Raw genomic sequence first — 19,099 nt, forward strand, 5'->3', positions numbered from 1 at the left:
ACAACTGTTTACCTAAAACAATGTCATAATTGATGTTTACAGCTGTTTATCTCACAAAAATTGTAAAGCAATATCTTAACTCTATACATTTACAGCTATTTACCTTAAAACTATTGTAAAAATATCTTAACTACTAATTATTACTCACTATTTATAGTGATTTACTTAATATGGTAATAAAACAATAATGCTATTATTTACATGTCTATACTGGTTACCTCAAAACTAAAACTAGCCGAAGTATTTACCTCAAGCCTGTTTGCTTAATGTGTGTTTCACAGAGAACCACCCGGAACAACTGTTTACATTAACAGTTTAGTTATGCAGAAATAATAGAAAAGTCAGTGGAATTCCCCTTTAACTGTGAGCGGTGTGTGTCTGTGTGCATATAGCTTCCTCTCTTTAACCCTCTCTATGCTTAACCCTCTGTAGATGATAAGCGCTGAGGCTCCAGTGCTGTTTGCAAAAGCTGCTCAGATCTTCATCACAGAGCTGACTCTCAGAGCCTGGATCCACACCGAGGACAACAAACGCCGCACACTACAGGTTAGTCCCTGACCTTCACCCCCTGATCCTGATCCTGCCATACAAACATACCTGACTGACTGCAGCATATGCCAGCCCGGACCGTGCTCTGTCACTGCCACACTGTTCCAGCTACAGGACTGACCCTGCATTTCCCACAGTAGCTAACTGAGAGGATGAAATGCGCAGTAATTAGGATTAATGAGTTGTCTGTGGTAGTTCTATAAACCACCACCCCCCCACACAGACACATTGATCATATCACAGGCTTTATGCCAGCTTACCAAACTTGTTTATCAAAGAAATAAATGCCTTCTGCCTCAACACATGTAAGCACATGTATCTACCTCCTGAAGATGTGGGAGCCATGACCGAGCTTGCCAGATTTTGGGGGCTGGGCCCCACGCTCAAGTCCTCCAGGGCCTGTCTCCGCTCCATTCCAGCACTTTCTGTCAAATCTAAAAGTGAATCTCCCATGACCGACTTTCTAGAATGCCATTTTGCATTCTGTCCTGAAGCGGTGCAGACAACATGGATCTCAGGGCTTCTCAAATATCTTTCATTTCAGTTGTTTGCAAACACACAAATGCACGGAAATAGAGAAATGCATTAAATAGTAGCTGTAACAGTGGAATTGTGTATGTACGTGTCTTTTATTTAAATATTTTCATATTAATCAGGAGTGAACAAGTTGGCCCTAAAATATTATCATGGTATTTCAGGCTATTTTAGTGATAGTTATTTTTGTCGATATGACAAAAGACAGAAGAAGAAATATGAATTTCAAGAATATGCTATTGCAGCAAAATAAAGGTTAAGGTTTTATTAAATACAACAGTTTCATGCATTCATTATTATATAAACAGCAGTAACTTACAACCTTTATAAAACTTTATACTTTTTTAACGCTATTTCTCACAAACAACTCTTCAGGTTTTTTTTTGTCCAACTGGTTTTAATATTTTGTATTTGCTTTGATTTATTAAATTAAAACAAATGTTGATGAATATTCTGTAATAAAAAAAAAAGACCTTCGAACTTTATACTTTTTGTATAAAGTAGTAATAATGTAACGGAACATATAATGTACCAAATTGCAATTACACAAATATAACCTTTAAAGCTTTACAGTACATAGAAAAACTAATTTAAAACAGATCTCTTTAAAGGCAGAACACCCCTATTATCACAATATGGATTTTATTTTGTCATTTAAAAACTACTGTGTACCATAAGATATGGCACACTAATCATGTAAATATATGTTTTGTTCTTTCCCTCTTGATTTGCGTCAGTGTCAGCATTAGGCCTGTGGTGTTCTGAGTGTGAGGGAACAGGCGCTGGGTACGGCACCACTTGAATATGTAAATTGTATTGTGGTGATGCACGTTGCTAAGGCACTGCGTTTGCAGCTCCGGCCTTTGTGGGAGGCATCACACCAATCAGGGTCGCCACGACAACGCTCATCAATGGAACAACTGCGCGGACATGACCCTCAGCTAACAAATATTAATCACACTGCTAAAAATAGCTTCTGATGTGGGGGGTGACAATAGGGGGTCTTGGCAGCCAATATCCTGTGGAAAGTACCACACAGATGGGCGGCTGAGGTTGATGTTGATGGTCACACATCAACCCTGTTGTCTTCATTATATCAATCAATATTGATTTGGAAACTTTGTATGGCCAAAATTCTAACTTTTACAGGAAGAGGCTGAATAAAAAGCTTTTTAACTTTTAGTGGAATCATTGTAAAAAAAAAAATCATTTTGAATGAAAATGGACATTTTGACACAATGTAAAGAGCATCTGCAGAAATCAAATTGTGTGAAAAAGTACTAAAAACAACAAGTAATATAATACAGGAAATTGACAAATCCTGCACCTAACAGCTGGGGTTATGCATAGGGCTCAGCCAGGATCTACTACTCACTCAACTAACAACAATAGCAAAACCACCACAATCTGATACTGGCTCGACAAGAATCCAGAAGCACAGCCTAACACTATGTTCATGGTCCATTGCCTCAACTGCCAAGTAACAGACCTACCAAAAAATAACCTATGAACACATAGAATCCCTCCTTAATCTAAGCTCACTTCCTTTAACTATGGCAACAACACACTTACCTAAGCACAATCACACACAATAAATCACATTATAAGTTGCGTGAGCAGAACACAGCAACCACTACCATCTGATACTGGCTCGACAAGAATCCAGAAGCATAGCGAACTATGTTCATGGTCCGTGCCTCAACTGCCAAGTACTCAGACGTCTACAAAAACTCATGAGACAAATTATTACAAGAGCAGGACCACACCAATCCCCTTCATCCAAACTTTAACACAAACTTCAGTGCAAGCTCTTCTCAGGGGTCATCAGGCAGGCACCTTCCTTCGTCAGTGTTTCGCTGAATTAGGCCCACGACACCTCCAGAAGGCTCAACAGTGAAGTCTGGCGTCCCAGACCCACCCCCCTCCAAGCCTGCTGTAGAAGCACAAACTCACTCCCTTCCCCACACAGCCTCAGCCCTTCTGAACCACAACCACTGACTAGATCTTTCAGCTACATCTAACAACTCCAACACAAACTTCAGTGCAAGCTCTTCTCAGGGGTCATCAGGCAGGCACCTTCCTTCGTCAGTGTTTCGCTGAATTAGGCCCACGACACCTCCAGAAGGCTCAACAGTGAAGTCTGGCGTCCCAGACCCACCCCCCTCCAAGCTTGCTGTAGAAGCACAAACTCACTCCCTTCCCCACACAGCCTCAGCCCTTCTGAACCACAACCACTGACTAGATCTTTCAGCTACATCTGACAACTCCTTCACTACAGTCCTTAGCACACGACCTCTAATTCCGAATTCAGACAGCAGTCTTGTGGCAGAATATACTAGAATATACAATATTGTAGTATGTAATTAAAATCATAAATGTATAATTTAAAAGTGTCAGTATTTATAACACCAAAAACACAGGTTTCTGTTTATTTTAACCAACTAATGTATTTTTTAAACAATAAACATAAGACAGTTTTGTGTCACTGACTATGAACTGACAAATATGATAAATTAATTTTATCATTTGAGCTGGTGAAATAAAGTTATAATGCTGCTCATGTTAATTAGGATATTTCTACGCCATAAAATTGCACAACACTGTCCTTTGAGTGTCAGTTCTTCAGAAACCAACCTACTTCTACAGAAACGACCCAAACACTGCCTTTAGTTAAATTGTACACAGGTTGTAATTGGTGTACCAGGTGCAATATTACATGTGTGTTACATTATAAAACATTGTTAATATAATGCTAGTAGCTTTAAATGTTTATTTATTTGTCTCTATAAATTGATATGTTTCAGGCTAAACTGTGCATTTAAACTAATGTATTAAACAGTTAGCACTATTTAGAGCTTACATATATTTATTAATTAATTTTATTAATTAATTACTATTTTCTGTTTTCAGAGGAATGACATCGCCATGGCCATCACCAAGTTTGACCAGTTTGACTTCCTCATTGACATCGTCCCAAGAGATGACCTCAAACCCCCAAAGCGACAGGTGGGAACCCCCTAACTCTTTAACATTTACAGATGTTTTATGAAGTTTCAGAAGTCAGAGAGCTAGCTGCATTTTGTCGTCTCTGAGCACGAGGGGGTTGATGCAGCATCACTGCTGGCAGCTTGGAGGCGCTGTAAACATCCTTGACTGGAAGCTGGGGGTCGGGAAAAGTGAAGGCTTTCAGTCGGATGTTTGCAGCGCCCGGCTTCCACTGGACATCAGGATCCACTGAACAGCAGCTTCTCAGCTTCACTGCAGAGGTTGAATTAGGTGCTAACACCCAACAAAAGAGCAAACCACGTGACTCCCAGACTGCAACACCATCCTTCTTTGGGGACACATAATTCACTGTGTGTTTCTCCAGTAGACGCCTATAGTGCTGAGAAGAAATATATCCTGGATGAATCCGTACACACAGGACACAGTGTTCTATTGTGTCTGTGATTAGCATGGGAGATGTTATCAGATGCTATCATGCTGCTATCACGTTCACACGTGTGGCTGTGTGAGCAGGTGTGTAAACATCCTACACTCTCAGCTGTGACATCGTGAAGCTGGGAGAGGGGTGTTTACGCACTTTCTCACAAACAACTCTTCAGGTTCTTTTTTTCTTTTTGACCAACTGGTTTTAATATTTTACATTTGCTTTGTTTTATTGAATGGAAAACGGATGTTGATGAATATTCTGTAATAAAAAAGGTAGAGGAGCCTGGTTTAATAAAATAGCAAAATTCACATTTCTCACCAAATCTGATACGCAAGAGAAAAATAAGCAATTTAGTTTGAAGATGAATATCACCCCAAATATCTGAATTCCTATCTAATCACTGAAGGCCTCCTTTTTTTCTTTACCTTTTTTCCCTCTGCCCTCATATCCACTTTTATTCCTTCTTAATATAAATGTAGCATGATTCCGATTGGTCTGTTCAAACTGTCACAATTTGGATATTTTAATTTCAGTGCCACATATGAAAATTAGAATTGAATATCAGAATCAGTTTCACAGTCACACTGAATGTTAGTAGTTCACACTGCCACACAGATGACACATATATGAGATCTATATGATGAAAAAGATTGGATTTGGGGCTTTTACCTGCAGTGTGAAGTAAGTGGATCAGTCTTTCAGAAAGAAGGCTTCAGATGTACAGATGCTTCTAAAATATATATATATAATGTCATTGAAATGTTCCTTTATTTCACTCATTCAGTTTAAAATCTGAAACTCATATATTATATAGATCTATTTTAAACTTTATTTGCTTTATTGTTGATTATTATGGCTAACATCTAGTGAAAAAACTCAAAAATCAGTATTTCAGAAAATTAGAATATTATTTAAGACTAATTGGTACTTTTAGCAGTGTGAGCAGTGTGCCAAGTGCTGCTGGAAAATGAAATCTGCAGCTCTATTAAAGTTGTCACCAGAGGGATGCATGAAGTGCTGTAAAATTTTCTGGGAAAACTCTGGACTGACTTCTGACCTGATATAACACCAGCAGATGACACGACTCTCCAAACTCTGGACCCTTGATTTCCAAATGAAATGCAAAAGTTACTGATGGTTTGGAGAGTCACGTCATCTGCTGGTGTTGATCCACTGTGTTATGTCTGGTCTGAAGTCAGTGCAGTGTTTTCCTGGAAAATCTTACAGCACATCATTTGCACGCAATGAGAATTGTTTGAGATGCACCTGTATATGAGTTTGGGAAGTGTTAAAAAAAAGTCTGCAAAAAAGTAAAACGACTGCTAGCAAGAGCAGATGGCAAAGGTGTGTGCATTGGAGTCTTCACCAACCCTAAATTTAATCACAGCTTTTTTTTATTTTATATTCTTTGCAGTTAATTTCAAAGTGCTTGGATCTACAATCTTCCCCTAATAGCATGTGTTGTATTTCTTTTTTTGTGCTTTTTTTCTTTTACATACATTATCTCCATCTCTAAATATTGTCCCAATATCCATATGTTTAATTATGTTAAAGAGAAATATTTTCATGTTGTTTCACATTACAGTATTTCTATACTGTGCTTTCAGTAATTGGCTGTCTATGAGCGGCAGTGCAGAGCTGGTCACTTCAGGCCTGGGCGAAATGTCCGAGTGTTAATGTGTCCACGCTACTCTCACATTACTCTGCCCAGCCATTCCTATTAGTTATTTATTTGAGACCGGCCTCTAGTATTACAGTGTTAAAATAATTCATGGAGATGTAACCAAGTGATAGGATTTATGCAATATTTGTGTGTGTGTGTGTGTGTGTCTGTGTTCGCGTGCAGGAGGAGGTGCGTCAGTCTGTTACCCAGGCAGAACCTGTGCAGTACTACTTTACTCTGGCGCAGCAGCCTGGGGCGGTGCAGGTGCAAGGACAGCAACAAGGCCAGCAGGTGGCCACCCCTACCGCCACCACCCTCCAGCCTGGACAGATCATCATTGCCCAGCCCCAGCAGGGCCAGGTAACACACGTGCGCACACACGCATTTCACTGCCTCAGTGCAGCCCTGTTTAATTTGCACGCAATGTCAAAAACAAATTAACCTCTTAAAACACATTCTCACCGTCATTATAAAAATGATACAAAATTAGTGGTCACACCTATTTAGTAGTTCTTCTGAAATTAATCTGATTTAAAATGAGTTTTTCCTTTTTTTAAGATTGCACTATATTATGAAACATTTTGATTTAAAGTATTTGATTCCATTTAGCCACAAAAATACTGAAGTCTGATGTTACTGATTAAGGTTATTATGCTATTAGTCCTGGACCAGCTTCACTCTAACTGATCCCAGAGATGTTGGATAGTGCTCAATCACCCCAGAGAACATTGTTTTGCAACTCTTCCACTACACAGCTGAAGGAGCTGGAGTTTTTTTTTTTTTAAGCATTGAGCGTTGTGACCTTTTAATGTTTGTGCAGCTCCTCAGGAGCAGCCGATTCTATTGACAATGCTTTGTTGTGAAGATGCACTAATTTAAACATCCTGGACATCCGGGTCAGCACTTTATTGTTGATGCTAAATTCACAAATACCTTAAATCAAGGCTCACCTCAAAGAGCTAGCATGGCTGCTGGTTTCATTCTCACCGAGCAGAAGCTTAACGTGTTTCCAATTGTTTTAGTCAGTTTTTTGCTTTACACATGGATTTCTGGACAAGCTGGGGGTTACATAATCAGTATCTGAAGTGTAAGAAGCACGTAGTGTTTCTGGAGTGCTGAGCCTAGCCTATGATCGAAAGGACACTGCTTTTTAATAGAAGTGGTTGATTCTATGCTGAAGTGTACATATATATCCTAAATGTTATAACCTAAAGTGCACATTCCCAGAAATCTAACTAAGCACTGTGGCAGCACATACTGCATCAGCCGTGATCGGTCTGTTTTGGTGGTATCATTGACTTATTGTATCATTGAAAAAAGCCTTGTAATTAATATTTATAGAAATTAATAACTCATCTTTACAGAGACTAGATATATTGTAGAGAAAATGTGCATTTAATGTGTAAATACAACTTTAAATACAGTGGTAATGGAGGTAAAAGTGACGTTTAAAGTATGAATTATTGGTGTGGCACTTTTGAGTTTGCCCTTCTACTCACCCCTGTCTACTCTATACCACAGTCTGGTACACAAACACTTGAAACTTTTCCATACTAATAGAGACAAATATACACACCCACACACACACACACACTTGAAGGCCCACACTTGAGCTCAGTTCACTCTTATCCCCTTGGATCATTTGATCCACGCTTTAACAGTTGATGCCCAGAGGTGTCATTCACACTTTCCTATCAAGTGAACAGCACAGAAGCCAGTCACTCTGTCATCCTCCCCAGTGTAATATCAGTCTAGTCTCTGAGTGTGAACTCGGCGCCCCTTCTGCTCTCCCTTTCTCCTTTTATTCTCTTCCAGTCTTATTCACTTTCTCTTTTGGCAGTGGGTGTGAGACGCTCCCTCTCTCCTATTCTGTCTTGCTCTTTTTCTTTCTCTCCCTCTGTTTCTTTCTTTCAGTCTACCTTTCTGTCTCACTCTCCCTTTGTTGCGCTCTTCTCTCTCTCTCTGTCTGATATTGTTTTATTGCTTGTGCTCATTCTCTTTCAGACTTTCTCACTTTCTCAGTCTCATTCACACTCTCTCTCTCTCACTCCATTCTCTGTCCAGCTCTTACTAAGCTTCATTCATTCTTTGACCGTTGCTACTTTTTCCTCCTCTCTGCCCCTCTTCTCTTTCTCATGTTGTCATTAACCTAATTCACTTCTATTCACTACCTATCTTCATCTCTGTCCCTGTTTGTATGTATCTTCACCTGTTCCACTCTACAGCTCCTCCTCTTTCTCTCTGTCTGTGGCTCATTCTTTCATTATCAGTTTCTCCTCCATTCTCTCCAGTCTCTGCATCACCCCCCACCACCACCACACGTATATACAAGTACTGGACCTCATTCTCTCTCAGAGGATCAGTGCTGCTTCAGCAGGCCTGCAATTCGCTGACTTGTCAGAGCTGGGCACGGTGCTGCTGCAGTCACCTTCTAAAGCACGCAGGACAGCCGAGAACAAGCGCGAGAACAGGAGAACGATAGCAGGGAACGAGTGCAGGGAAGACGAGGGGGATGGGGAGAATACTGGAGAGTGGTGCTGGAGAAATAGGAATTCTTCTAGAGCTTTGTTTAAAGCTTTGTTTAACGTGCCCATATCCTCCATTTTTCTTGTTTTATTTTTTCCCCATCTGAGGTACTAAAACAATTAGTTTCCTTTTTTTCCATTTTTGATCTTGATCATTTTTTGTGAATGTGATCTTAAGGCTAATAACATTTTTTTCCCAATTGATTACCCTTTACTGGGTCCTACATAAACAGCAGTCCAAGCTGACACACTTCTCGTAACCTGGATGGGATGGATGGGGTTTAATTTGCTGGAGAGGTGGAGATATGTAGGCATATGATGGCAATTTTTAAAGCATAGTCTCCATATATACATAAAAAAAAATTATAAAGTTAATGTTACCAAGTTTTTGCCAAGATCTTATTTAATATGACATTGATATTGACAAAGAATCTGTTAAAAGCATGTTAATAGTTCTGCAAACTGAATGTTATTTATCATGCGTTATAGTTTAAATGCAGTAAATTAGCCATGGCATATTTAATATCTCAAATTTGCTTTTTTAATCTAGAATGGGAGACTGCCAGGTTGATATTGCGATGAAATACTGGTCATTAAACCTCTCTTACCAGTATGTGGTGGTATTGCATTCACTAGAAAGAGATTTTAGGATTTAGGAGGCCTGCTGTAAGCCAGGACATTAGCTGAACAGTAATGTAGTTTCAATTTTTAACTTTAGGTGATATTCCAGTGTTTGTTAACAATATTAACATTGCATCTCTCGTTGTTAGCTAAAGAAGCACACATCAGATATTAAACACGTGTTGTATGGATGACTGAACTGGGGTCAGTGATACAGCAAGGAAATTTGACTTGACCAAACTATTCTTTTAAAGTATAACATGCCACTGTGCAGCAGTATCCAAAAACATAACGAGGCAGAAATGTAGTTTATGCTTTGCTTTATACAGTATTATTTTTGCTGTATTTAAGCATTTCTACTCAGCTGTTTGATTTATTTGTTTTTCATTTAGCTCAAGTCCTCTGTATAGAGAGAAGCACCACAGTGGAATATGTCGTTTGTACCAGATCAAATAATCTGAAACATACAAAGCAAACTTGTATCGTTACTTATTTTTTACAACACTCAAAAAAAAAGTCGTCATCTGTTCCACATGGAAATTAGACTAAATACAGATGTAATTGTAAAACATGGAAATAGTCAGAAACCACCTTTTTCAGTGGAGCGAGCTAGTGTAGTGTCTCAGTCCCTGAAGATGGAGAGAGAAACTCTGCGTCAGGCTTTTCTCCATGTTGCTGCCTCTTTCACAGCTTGGACAGGTTGCTTCCACATTTTCAACACTTTCATCAGTTGCCATTGTCCCTGTGCTGAAACATTTTCTATCGTTCTTGTTTTGTTTGTTCTGCCAAAAATGTCATATGTTTAGAAGCTTTTCAGCTATCTTACATGCTCCACACGCTTTAGTTTGTTTTGCTCGTTATGACCGCTTATTTAGGTACTTTATTTTTGCTGAGTGAATCATTCTAGTGTGCGCTTTGCATGTGCTGTGTAAAGGCTTTTCTTTCTCTTTCTTTTTCTCTCTCTCTCCCTCTTGCCATATCTTCATCTTCAGGTGTTGCAGGGGACCACCATGCAGCAGCTACAGCAGGTGCAGGTAGCTCAATCACAGGCTACCCCCATCACGGTAAACATTTCAGCCCCTAAACGGCACCCTACACATTTTTACACTCTTGGAAAAACATAAAGATGCATTAAATGGTTCTTTGAGTGACGCCGTGGCACTTTTAACACAAACACCTTTTTGTTTTTTACAATTAATTGTCTGTAATAGGGATTTGGAAAAAAAAGTGTCAAGCAGAGCTTTGCAATAATTGTTTATTTTACAGTTCTATCAGGAATTTGCATTCACACTTCGCACCACCCTTAAAGGGGACATGCTTTTCACATGCATTTGTGGACAAGCTAAGAGATACAGAACATCTCTTAAAGTGAAATAAGCATGTGGAATTAGATGTTGAGGAGATGACAGAAATATGATTCAGATTATGCAACCCTCACAAGTGCTTTCCTACCTGCTTCACCAGAGTTAGAAAGTGCATTTTGGAGCTTGCTAATCGCAGGGTACCAGGGATTGTGGCATAACCCATCGTATTTTGTCTCTGTGAAGCATTAACATGATTTTGAAACTGATATTTTAAGGCAATATGCTACACAATGCTGCTTTAAGTTGGCTATTTTTATTTAGGGTCACATGACCCCATGCAAATTTGGTTTCTTATGTAATCATGTATTCCTATATGGTTTAATGGCACTACTTAAAGAACCATTTTAACCACTTTTTATTTTTTAAAGAGTGTAATGTAACATAAGCTCTTCCCCAGAAGCTTTATGCGATGACCTCTTGACCCTTCTTCCTAAAGCTATAATTTTTAGAGTGTTCACTGGATACAACATTCCCAATTTTTACCATTTTAAACATTTCACATTATCTCCTATATACAGAATAAAAGGAAAATGACCACCATGACGCGCCCTGAACAGAACAGTTAGTCTCTACACTCACTAAGTATCTTGTATCTGTAGTTGATCTCCTCCTCGCTTGATGCTACACAAGGTCACAGTGGCAAATAAAGCCCGGCTGCTTAATAAATTGCTCTCGTGTATCGAGTGTCCTTTCCTGAAGAGGTGGGCGATCGCCTTTCACGGCTGGGCAGTTGCAGCGCAGGTTTCTCTGCCCGCTGTAAGAGGCCCGGGGTCACATGCTAGTCCGACTCCTCTTTCCAGCTCGTGAATTAATTTCCTGTGTGTTTTGCAGGGCTGTACAGACCCAGAGGGGTGTTGTGAGGTGTGCTGTTTAGCATTAGCATCTTAAGATCCAGCCAGATGGTGGTGGTGATGAAGCGATGACTGTAGAGTGCATCATTTGTATGCAAGCTTAACGGCCCAATTCCTCACTCACTATGTTCTCCCTTTGTGTCTCTTCTCTGTTTCTGCTGTAGAGCGCTCCGGTGACCATGCAGGTGGGTGAAGGTCAGCAGGTGCAGATAGTGCAGGCGGCTGCGCAGGGACAGGCGCAGGCCCAGGTGGCACAGCCCGCAGGCCAGACCATGCAGGTCATGCAGCAGATCATCACAAACACAGGAGAGATTCAGCAAATCCCTGTAAGATCCCAGCTTATAGCAGTACTAATGTGCCTATAATTGTGCTTACAAACACATGTGGGTCCACTCTTAGAAATAAAGGTGCTTCCAAGGTTTTTTTTTATTTTTTTTATGGATGAAATATAAGAATAATTTTTTAGTTATTATTTGAGTCAATTAGTATTATTATTATGATCAAACTGACCAAGCCATCGTGCCTAAACTGGTTGACCAACACAACCAGCATTACCAAGTTAGTAGACAAGCATAACCTAAATCAAATGTAGCATGTACTGTAGTGTTCTAGAGCTGGTTAAACATCTTGTTCACCAGAATAGGCTGGTTTACCAGCTTTTAAACCAATGTGCCCATCTAAACGCCAGCTTAAACCCATCTAAAAACCCGCTGTGCTGGATTTTTCTGCAGGGATGTGAGTCTGAAGAACTTTCTTTCTAGGTTTATGGAAGTCAGTTCAAAGGTTCTTTAAATTCACATCTTTTTTTTTACTAAAATGGTTCTTTTTTTTATGGAACCAAAACCCATTTTCTATGGCACTGCATAAACTCTTTGCAGCACATTTTTAGGCCTAACATGTAAATGACAAGAATTCCAGTGCATGGCCTTTGAGCAACAGAGGCTGTGTATCAGTACAATATGTTATGTTGTACCATTAACACAGGCATTTAAATGTAATAAACGCAGGCACTTAACAGCGCATTTAGCTGTCTGGAGCAAATGAAGTACTCATTGTTGTATTGATTATTCTGCGTGAAGTGTAATAAACAAACACGTAAGCCCACAGTGAGAGCGGACAAGCAATCATCTAGAAAAATTACATTTCCTTACATAACACATTAGTTTGTACATATTGCATTATTGCCAATTTGTACTTATCAAATAATGTTGAATGCAGGGAAAATGCAAATGGCAGCATTTATCGGTTAAGGCTGAATTGGTGCTTATTGCAAATTCATATGTTCATCATTTGTAAATAATAAACTCTTTAGTTTTATATTGTAAATTTTAGTATTGATATTTTTTTGGGTTCCTTCTGAAATTATCACACTATACAGCTCTGGAAAAAAATGAGACCACTTAAAAATTATAAGTTTCTTTGATTTTAACAAATTGAAAACTTCTGGAATATAATCAAGAGGAAGATGAATGATCAAAAGCCATCAAACAAAACTGAACGTTTTGAATTTCTGCACCAAGAGTGGCATAAAGTTATCCAAAAGCAGTGTGTAAGACTGGTGGAGGAGAACATGCCAAAATGCATGAAAACTGTAATTAAAACCAGAGTTATTCCACCAAATATTGATATATTAAAACTTTATGAATATGAACTAGTTTTCTTTGCATTATTTGAGGTCTGAAAGCTCTGCATTTTTTCTGGTATTTGTCATTTCCCCTTTTCTATAAATAAATGTTCTAAATGACAATATTTTAATTTGGGAGAAATGTCTGTAGTTTATAGAATAAAACAATGTTCATTTTACTCAAACGTATACCTATAAATAGCAAAATCAGCTAAACTGATTCAGAAACTGAAGTGTTCTCTTAGTTTTTCTCAGAGCTGTATATAGGATAATTCTTTATTAGTCACACAGTGGAGAAATTTAGTATTGCATCATTAAATGGAAAGCGAGATGCACAAAAGTAGAAAGAGGACAAAAGCTAAGTAAATGGCTATAAATATTATGGGTCAGTTTCACAGACAAGGATGAAGCCTAGTCTTGGACTAAGTAGCATCTTGAATAAAGATTCTCCATTGAAAAGAGAATATAGTGTACGGCTAGGCTTAATCCCTGTCCAGGAAGCTGACCCTATAAATAATAAAAGTCAAAGCTTTAAAATATTTTAAATATTTACATTAATTGCAAATGAGAACCCTTTATTGAACATGTAGATATTACACATTGTTATGGTGTTACACGTGTAATAGTTGTGTAAGTGTCTAGAATGCCCTGAGAAAAGATCTAATAGATTAAACTGAAAGTAAACTGTTGACTCTCGTCAGCTCACAGAGCAGCTCTCAGTCTGTATGATGAGTTCAGAGTAGAGATGTAGATAACCTGAGAAGTTCAGAAAGGAAGTGAGGCAGAGGTGAGTTGAAGGTAACTGTGTGCGCTCACTGTCTCCCCCGTGTGGTTCTCTCCTCACAGGTGCAGCTAAACACCGGCCAGCTGCAGTACATTCGCTTGGCACAGCCAGTCTCAGGAACGCAGGTTGTTCAAGGACAAATACAGACACTTGCAACAAACGCTCAGCAGGTAAAACATACAAGTGTTAAATTATGATAAACCTTCATTAAAGCGTCCGTTTCTGTAACACTGCATTTATTTATGTTGGAAAATAACTGCTAATTTGTCCTTTATTCGATTTGACCTCTACTGGCCTGCTACTGATACCTGAACAGAACAGAACAGACTGTTCCTTTATGAGTTACGCTGCATCATCCCTTCATTAGGATGCTTTTAACATTGATTCACTGTGAAATATAGACCTCTTTCCTGTGTTTGTTTGCAGATAACACAGACAGAAGTACAGCAGGGACAACAGCAATTCAACCAGTTCACTGATGGGCAGGTAAGACCCTGAGTGACTCTATAGTCATTGCTGCTGTCAGTAGTGGGCTTTGCCTGAGATATGTGCTGCTCTGTTGACCTGACACGGTTACATATAAAATAGATTGAGAACACCTAATGAAATCAGTAAAAAGTAAACCAAGGATTTCTGTATACCACATGCCTTTTTATTCTTAATAAAACATTGAGTCCAGCTAGAGGTGGAAATCGAAAAGAAAAAAACTTTCACAAAGTGTGAAAGAAATGCAGAAAAAGATGCATGAAAAAAGGAAAAACTGAGCAATATGCAGATTAATGCATGAAATCGACACATGATGTGTTGGAATATCAGAAGGAAGTGTTAAAGGAACTGTTGGGTTGTGCAGAAGGGGTGAGCTGTGAGTTCAGAACCTGGAGGACCTTTTGCTCAGCTAGATTGCTAATTCATTCGGCCTGCTTGTAAACTAGAATGCAGATGTCCAGCTTAATAATTTATCAACTCTCTCCAAATCTGGCTAATTAGTTTCCTAAGTAAACTAAGAAAAACTACAGCTCTCTTCCAAACTACATCATCCACAATGTGTTTATAGTTGGATTTATTTAAAACAGAATAATCCTTGTGCTTATCCTTGTTTAGAAATAAATTATGCCTCTATTGAATATCATTATACTTACAGGATTTAATTAGTGACTTATTTACACTTGGAGGAAAAGCTCATGTTTATTGTTAGTCTATTTCTTGAATGTAGGAAGCAGCTACTAGAACTTTTGATAAGACAAATGAAAGCCATAATAGATGTATTTGATAATGATTTTTTTTTTATTTTTGTAAACGTAGTGCAATATTAGTGTAGTGTAAATATTACACTTAAAAATGAACTTCTGTTTCCTTATAAGGGGTGAATGATATGCTGAAAAGTATTGCAACTCAATACTTAAGTTACCTTTTGACATTTCAACAAAATACATCAATAATGGCAGATCAGATTCTTAAAAACTACAATTCAAATACACTTCCATATGTATTATAGTGGTTATTGTACAAAATATAACCCTATTTAATAAAAACAGCACTGATTACACTCAAAGAACACTAAACCATGTGTTTAACTTCACACTGATAATAACTGATAATCACAGGACAAAAATTATGTATTGTAAAAAAAAAACATATTGCACATAAGTTGATGTTGTATAACTTATTGCCCACATGGCAATCTTACACAGGAAGAACATGATGGGAGGGAACTGTTTATGTAGCATTGCTCAGATTATGGTGTAACTAGTGTAGCTTTATTTGTATATTTAAATATGTATTTTTTAATATATACAATTAGATGTTTTAAATTAATACATATTTCTCACATAATCAGTAGCCCCTGACCACACGTCTACTGTGGCCACTCTTGCGTGATGCAGTCTGAACAGTGTCCTCTTGCAGAACGCTGCTGCGCAATGCCAAGTTCACACTACACGACTTTTTGAGTCTTCAGTCATTGTGCTGTTTACACTACTTGACTGGTTGTGTTGTAATCATGAGTCCTTCAGTTGTTGAGACTTTCACTCTACATGACTGATCAGCGAAACGGGGTCACAAATTACACGATTTCTCACTGTGGGAAATTGCGGACTCACCTGGTTGCTCGTCAAAAACATATTTCGTCAGGAGAACACACCTGAGCTAAACACACGAGAACTAGCGATGCCATGCCAGGGAATCTCTACAAAGGAGAATACACACTCGCAATGAATCCAACATGAACGCAGTATGAAGCAACTGAGCAAAATCAGAATTTATAAATGTCTAATCAGTTTTATATTGAAATATGTACTTATGTCCTCAACACAGAACTGTATCAAATGTTTCAGTACCGCAGCAGACATAATTTCTTTTTCTTTTCATTTTGAAATCCAGTTATAAACCTTTTAAACATGCTCTACCTGTATCACCAGGATCAGCTCGCCAACCAATCAGCTCACGGTAGCAGTAATGCTATTGCTTTACAGTGTAAAATCTGATTTCTTTAGATGAACTGAAATATACAGGCATGCTTTTAGTTAAAAAAAAAAATAGATAATTTCTAAAATTAAAGAATTATTCAAAACCAGTAGTTCATAATTATTTTTAATTTAAAGTTTTTATCGTTTAGCTACATGAACCCCATTCATAGAGGACTCGCTCACAGGCTCCCTCTAGAGTCATTTACTGATATAACAGGGGGAATGGTAGGGTGGTCAGTCTCTCAATAAACAGCTCTAGTGTGTTTTGGACCCGTGATTCTCTTTTTCTATGATCTCATTGGCTGTATACAGCCGCCGCTCCTGACTCTAGTCACCGACTGAGCCAGATATTAAACATGTTGAATATTTTTCGGGCCTCTGCGACTCGTCTGCAATCAGTCAGCCAGCGTCTTTTAGTGGTTTTACACTACGCGACGGCGCGAACGCTGAGTGATCCCTGATTTTTCCCGAGAAGAGTTTTTGTCGACGATCAATGAAAAACTGTCTGCGACTGAAAAACTGGCCCAAAATTGTGTAATGTGAACCTGGTATAAGTTGTATAGTCCTAAGCATGTCTTTGATGTTTTCTGTACTATCCATGTTTTTCCTCCTGCGTCGCCGTTAATTCATGCATCTCCACCTCCCCCATCTCTCTGTTCCCTGCAGCAGATGTACCAGATCCAGCAGGTGACGATGCCAGCAGGGCAGGAGCTGACTCAGCCCATGTTCATCCAGTCCACCAGTCAGACGGCCGACAGCCAGGTCACTACGCAGGTCAGCGCAGACTGAGGCTCATCCCGCCCCCCAACACACACCCACCGGTCACCACCAGCGCAATAACCGCACTGCTGCAGACCACCGGAAGGAGAGAGATCCCCACCATCAACACCAGTATCAACACCTGCATATCACATCCATGACTTCCTGCTCACAACAGTATAATTCTTAAACTTCTCTAGTTACACTTACAGTACCTTTAAATCCTTAAACCAGCTTCAGCTTTAACTTAAATACCGTCCGAAATGGATTTCCTGCTCTAAACAGTTTCACTACTCCTGACTGTAGTCTAGGGTTCATCCTCATTAGTTCACTTCACTCTGCGTCCACCAAACATCTGACCCTGTTAATGAAGGAATAAAGCACAGGCTGACTACTTATATCTCTCCATTATAGTCAGTCCATGGACTATCATTGAAGAATTAAGTTGTTCTCCTGCTATGAAGCACTAATGTGTCCCCTTACCCTACCTGGTGAACTCTCCTCCATACTGACACCACAAATGATGATCCGGTCTTCCCCGCAGTGTAGTTAAAGTGTAGTTGTTCTTGTTTTATCAGTTTGCGTCTGGTTCTTTAGTGACAGTAAGGTTAGAAAGTTCTCTTCAGGATTGTGGATATCTTCTCTGCCTTCAGTGTTTACAGTGAGGCCCAGGGGAACCTGCCTCTAGGCTTCGAGTGGTCCTGAATGAAAACTATCTAGGCTTAAACAAAAAAAAAATGTAAAAACTTAATTCCAACCTCATCTCCATTTCCCTTCTGTTGTTTCATCATGCCATCTCGTGTGTAGAACTCAAAGTTAATGACAAAAGCCATAATCTGCACATCCTGTACACGATTGTCTCTGTAGATTGTATGATAACTGTTTGAAGTACCCTTCTAATTGTATTAGTTCTGTTTTACTAGTATTTTGTAAAGTTTTTTCATATTTGCTAGTGTGACACTGCTGAAAGGGCTTCTTATCGTTGGGTTTTCTACATGCAAAGTGCAAAGCGTGTGTGGCTGAGGGGTTTGGTTAAGGGTGTGTCGTCCATACGTGCGAGTGTGTGTGTGTGTGTGTGTGATGGTATGTGTTCTCTCTAGTGTTTGATGTTGTGCATTTAAAGCCTCTCTTTTTCTGGACCAGATATGAAAAAATATGTTTCTCCTCTCTTTCCTCTTTCCTCTCTTTCCTTCTCTCCATCTGTGGAAACAGCTCCCCTGTTGCTAATTGTACAAAACTGTTTGTTGTTGAAATGAAACCCTTTTATATACACTTTTAAAAAACAGTTGTAACAATCAAAAATAGATTTTTTGGGCGGATTTTGTTTCTTTTTTTTTTGGGAATGTTGTCCTCGCTGTTTGTTGTATTATTTTTGCATGTAGTTACAACTGCCAGTATGATATGCAATCCATAGGTACAGTTTTTTTTTTCTTTTTTTAAATAAACGACTGGTTTGTGAGAAAATAAAGTAAAAAATCTACATTGGAAATATTTGTTCTTTTTTCTTTCTTTCTTTTCAGTAGAGTATATCTGCTTTCGAGTACATCAACATTTCTTTGTGGAAAGGTAGTGTTTTGCTTTTACTGCCACACGGGGGCGCTGTTGCTGCTTCTTCTAAGGGCTCCAGTTGTTGGATAATAGTGTATTGGAGCTAATCTGCCTACTTGCACTCTGTTTTGTGTTGTGTTTTCAGGGTGGATTAGTGTTTAATAAAAAAAAAAGAAGAAAACTGGATCACGAGTTGGTGAGAAGGCTAAGCTCAAAGATCAGTCTGATCTTTATCCGGCCTGAATGTGGAAAATAATATTCCAGAGTCAAATTTCCTCTGTAATATCTTACTTTTACTTCATTTTGTGTATGAAGTAAAAAGTATATACATCATCTTAGTTCTACTTGGTGAAAAATATATGCTTTCAGGGTTTTGTAT

At 38.8% G+C, this 19,099-nt stretch overlaps 1 protein-coding gene across 8 annotated transcripts in view; it reads left to right on the top strand.

The window, feature by feature from the left end:
• Positions 1-18,661, top strand: part of nfyc (nuclear transcription factor Y, gamma) — a 33,496-nt gene extending 14,835 nt beyond the window's left edge. For 4 of the 8 annotated variants that reach the window (XM_007245639.4, XM_007245640.4, XM_049475426.1 and 1 more), the window contains exons 4-11: positions 433-546; positions 3,994-4,089; positions 6,363-6,539; positions 10,318-10,389; positions 11,705-11,866; positions 14,011-14,118; positions 14,375-14,434; positions 17,080-18,661. In XM_007245639.4, the coding sequence (XP_007245701.3) occupies positions 433-546; positions 3,994-4,089; positions 6,363-6,539; positions 10,318-10,389; positions 11,705-11,866; positions 14,011-14,118; positions 14,375-14,434; positions 17,080-17,202 (912 nt within the window). In that variant the 3' untranslated portion in view covers positions 17,203-18,661. The remainder of the gene's footprint in view (positions 1-432; positions 547-3,993; positions 4,090-6,362; positions 6,540-10,317; positions 10,390-11,704; positions 11,867-14,010; positions 14,119-14,374; positions 14,435-17,079) is intronic. The other 4 variants (XM_015604902.3, XM_022683245.2, XM_015604901.3 and 1 more) reach the window with 3 other exon arrangements.
• The last annotated feature ends 438 nt before the right edge of the window (positions 18,662-19,099 follow it).

The sequence above is a fragment of the Astyanax mexicanus genome, chromosome 3, assembly GCF_023375975.1.
Source record: "Astyanax mexicanus isolate ESR-SI-001 chromosome 3, AstMex3_surface, whole genome shotgun sequence".
NCBI classification, from domain to species: domain Eukaryota; kingdom Metazoa; phylum Chordata; class Actinopteri; order Characiformes; family Acestrorhamphidae; genus Astyanax; species Astyanax mexicanus.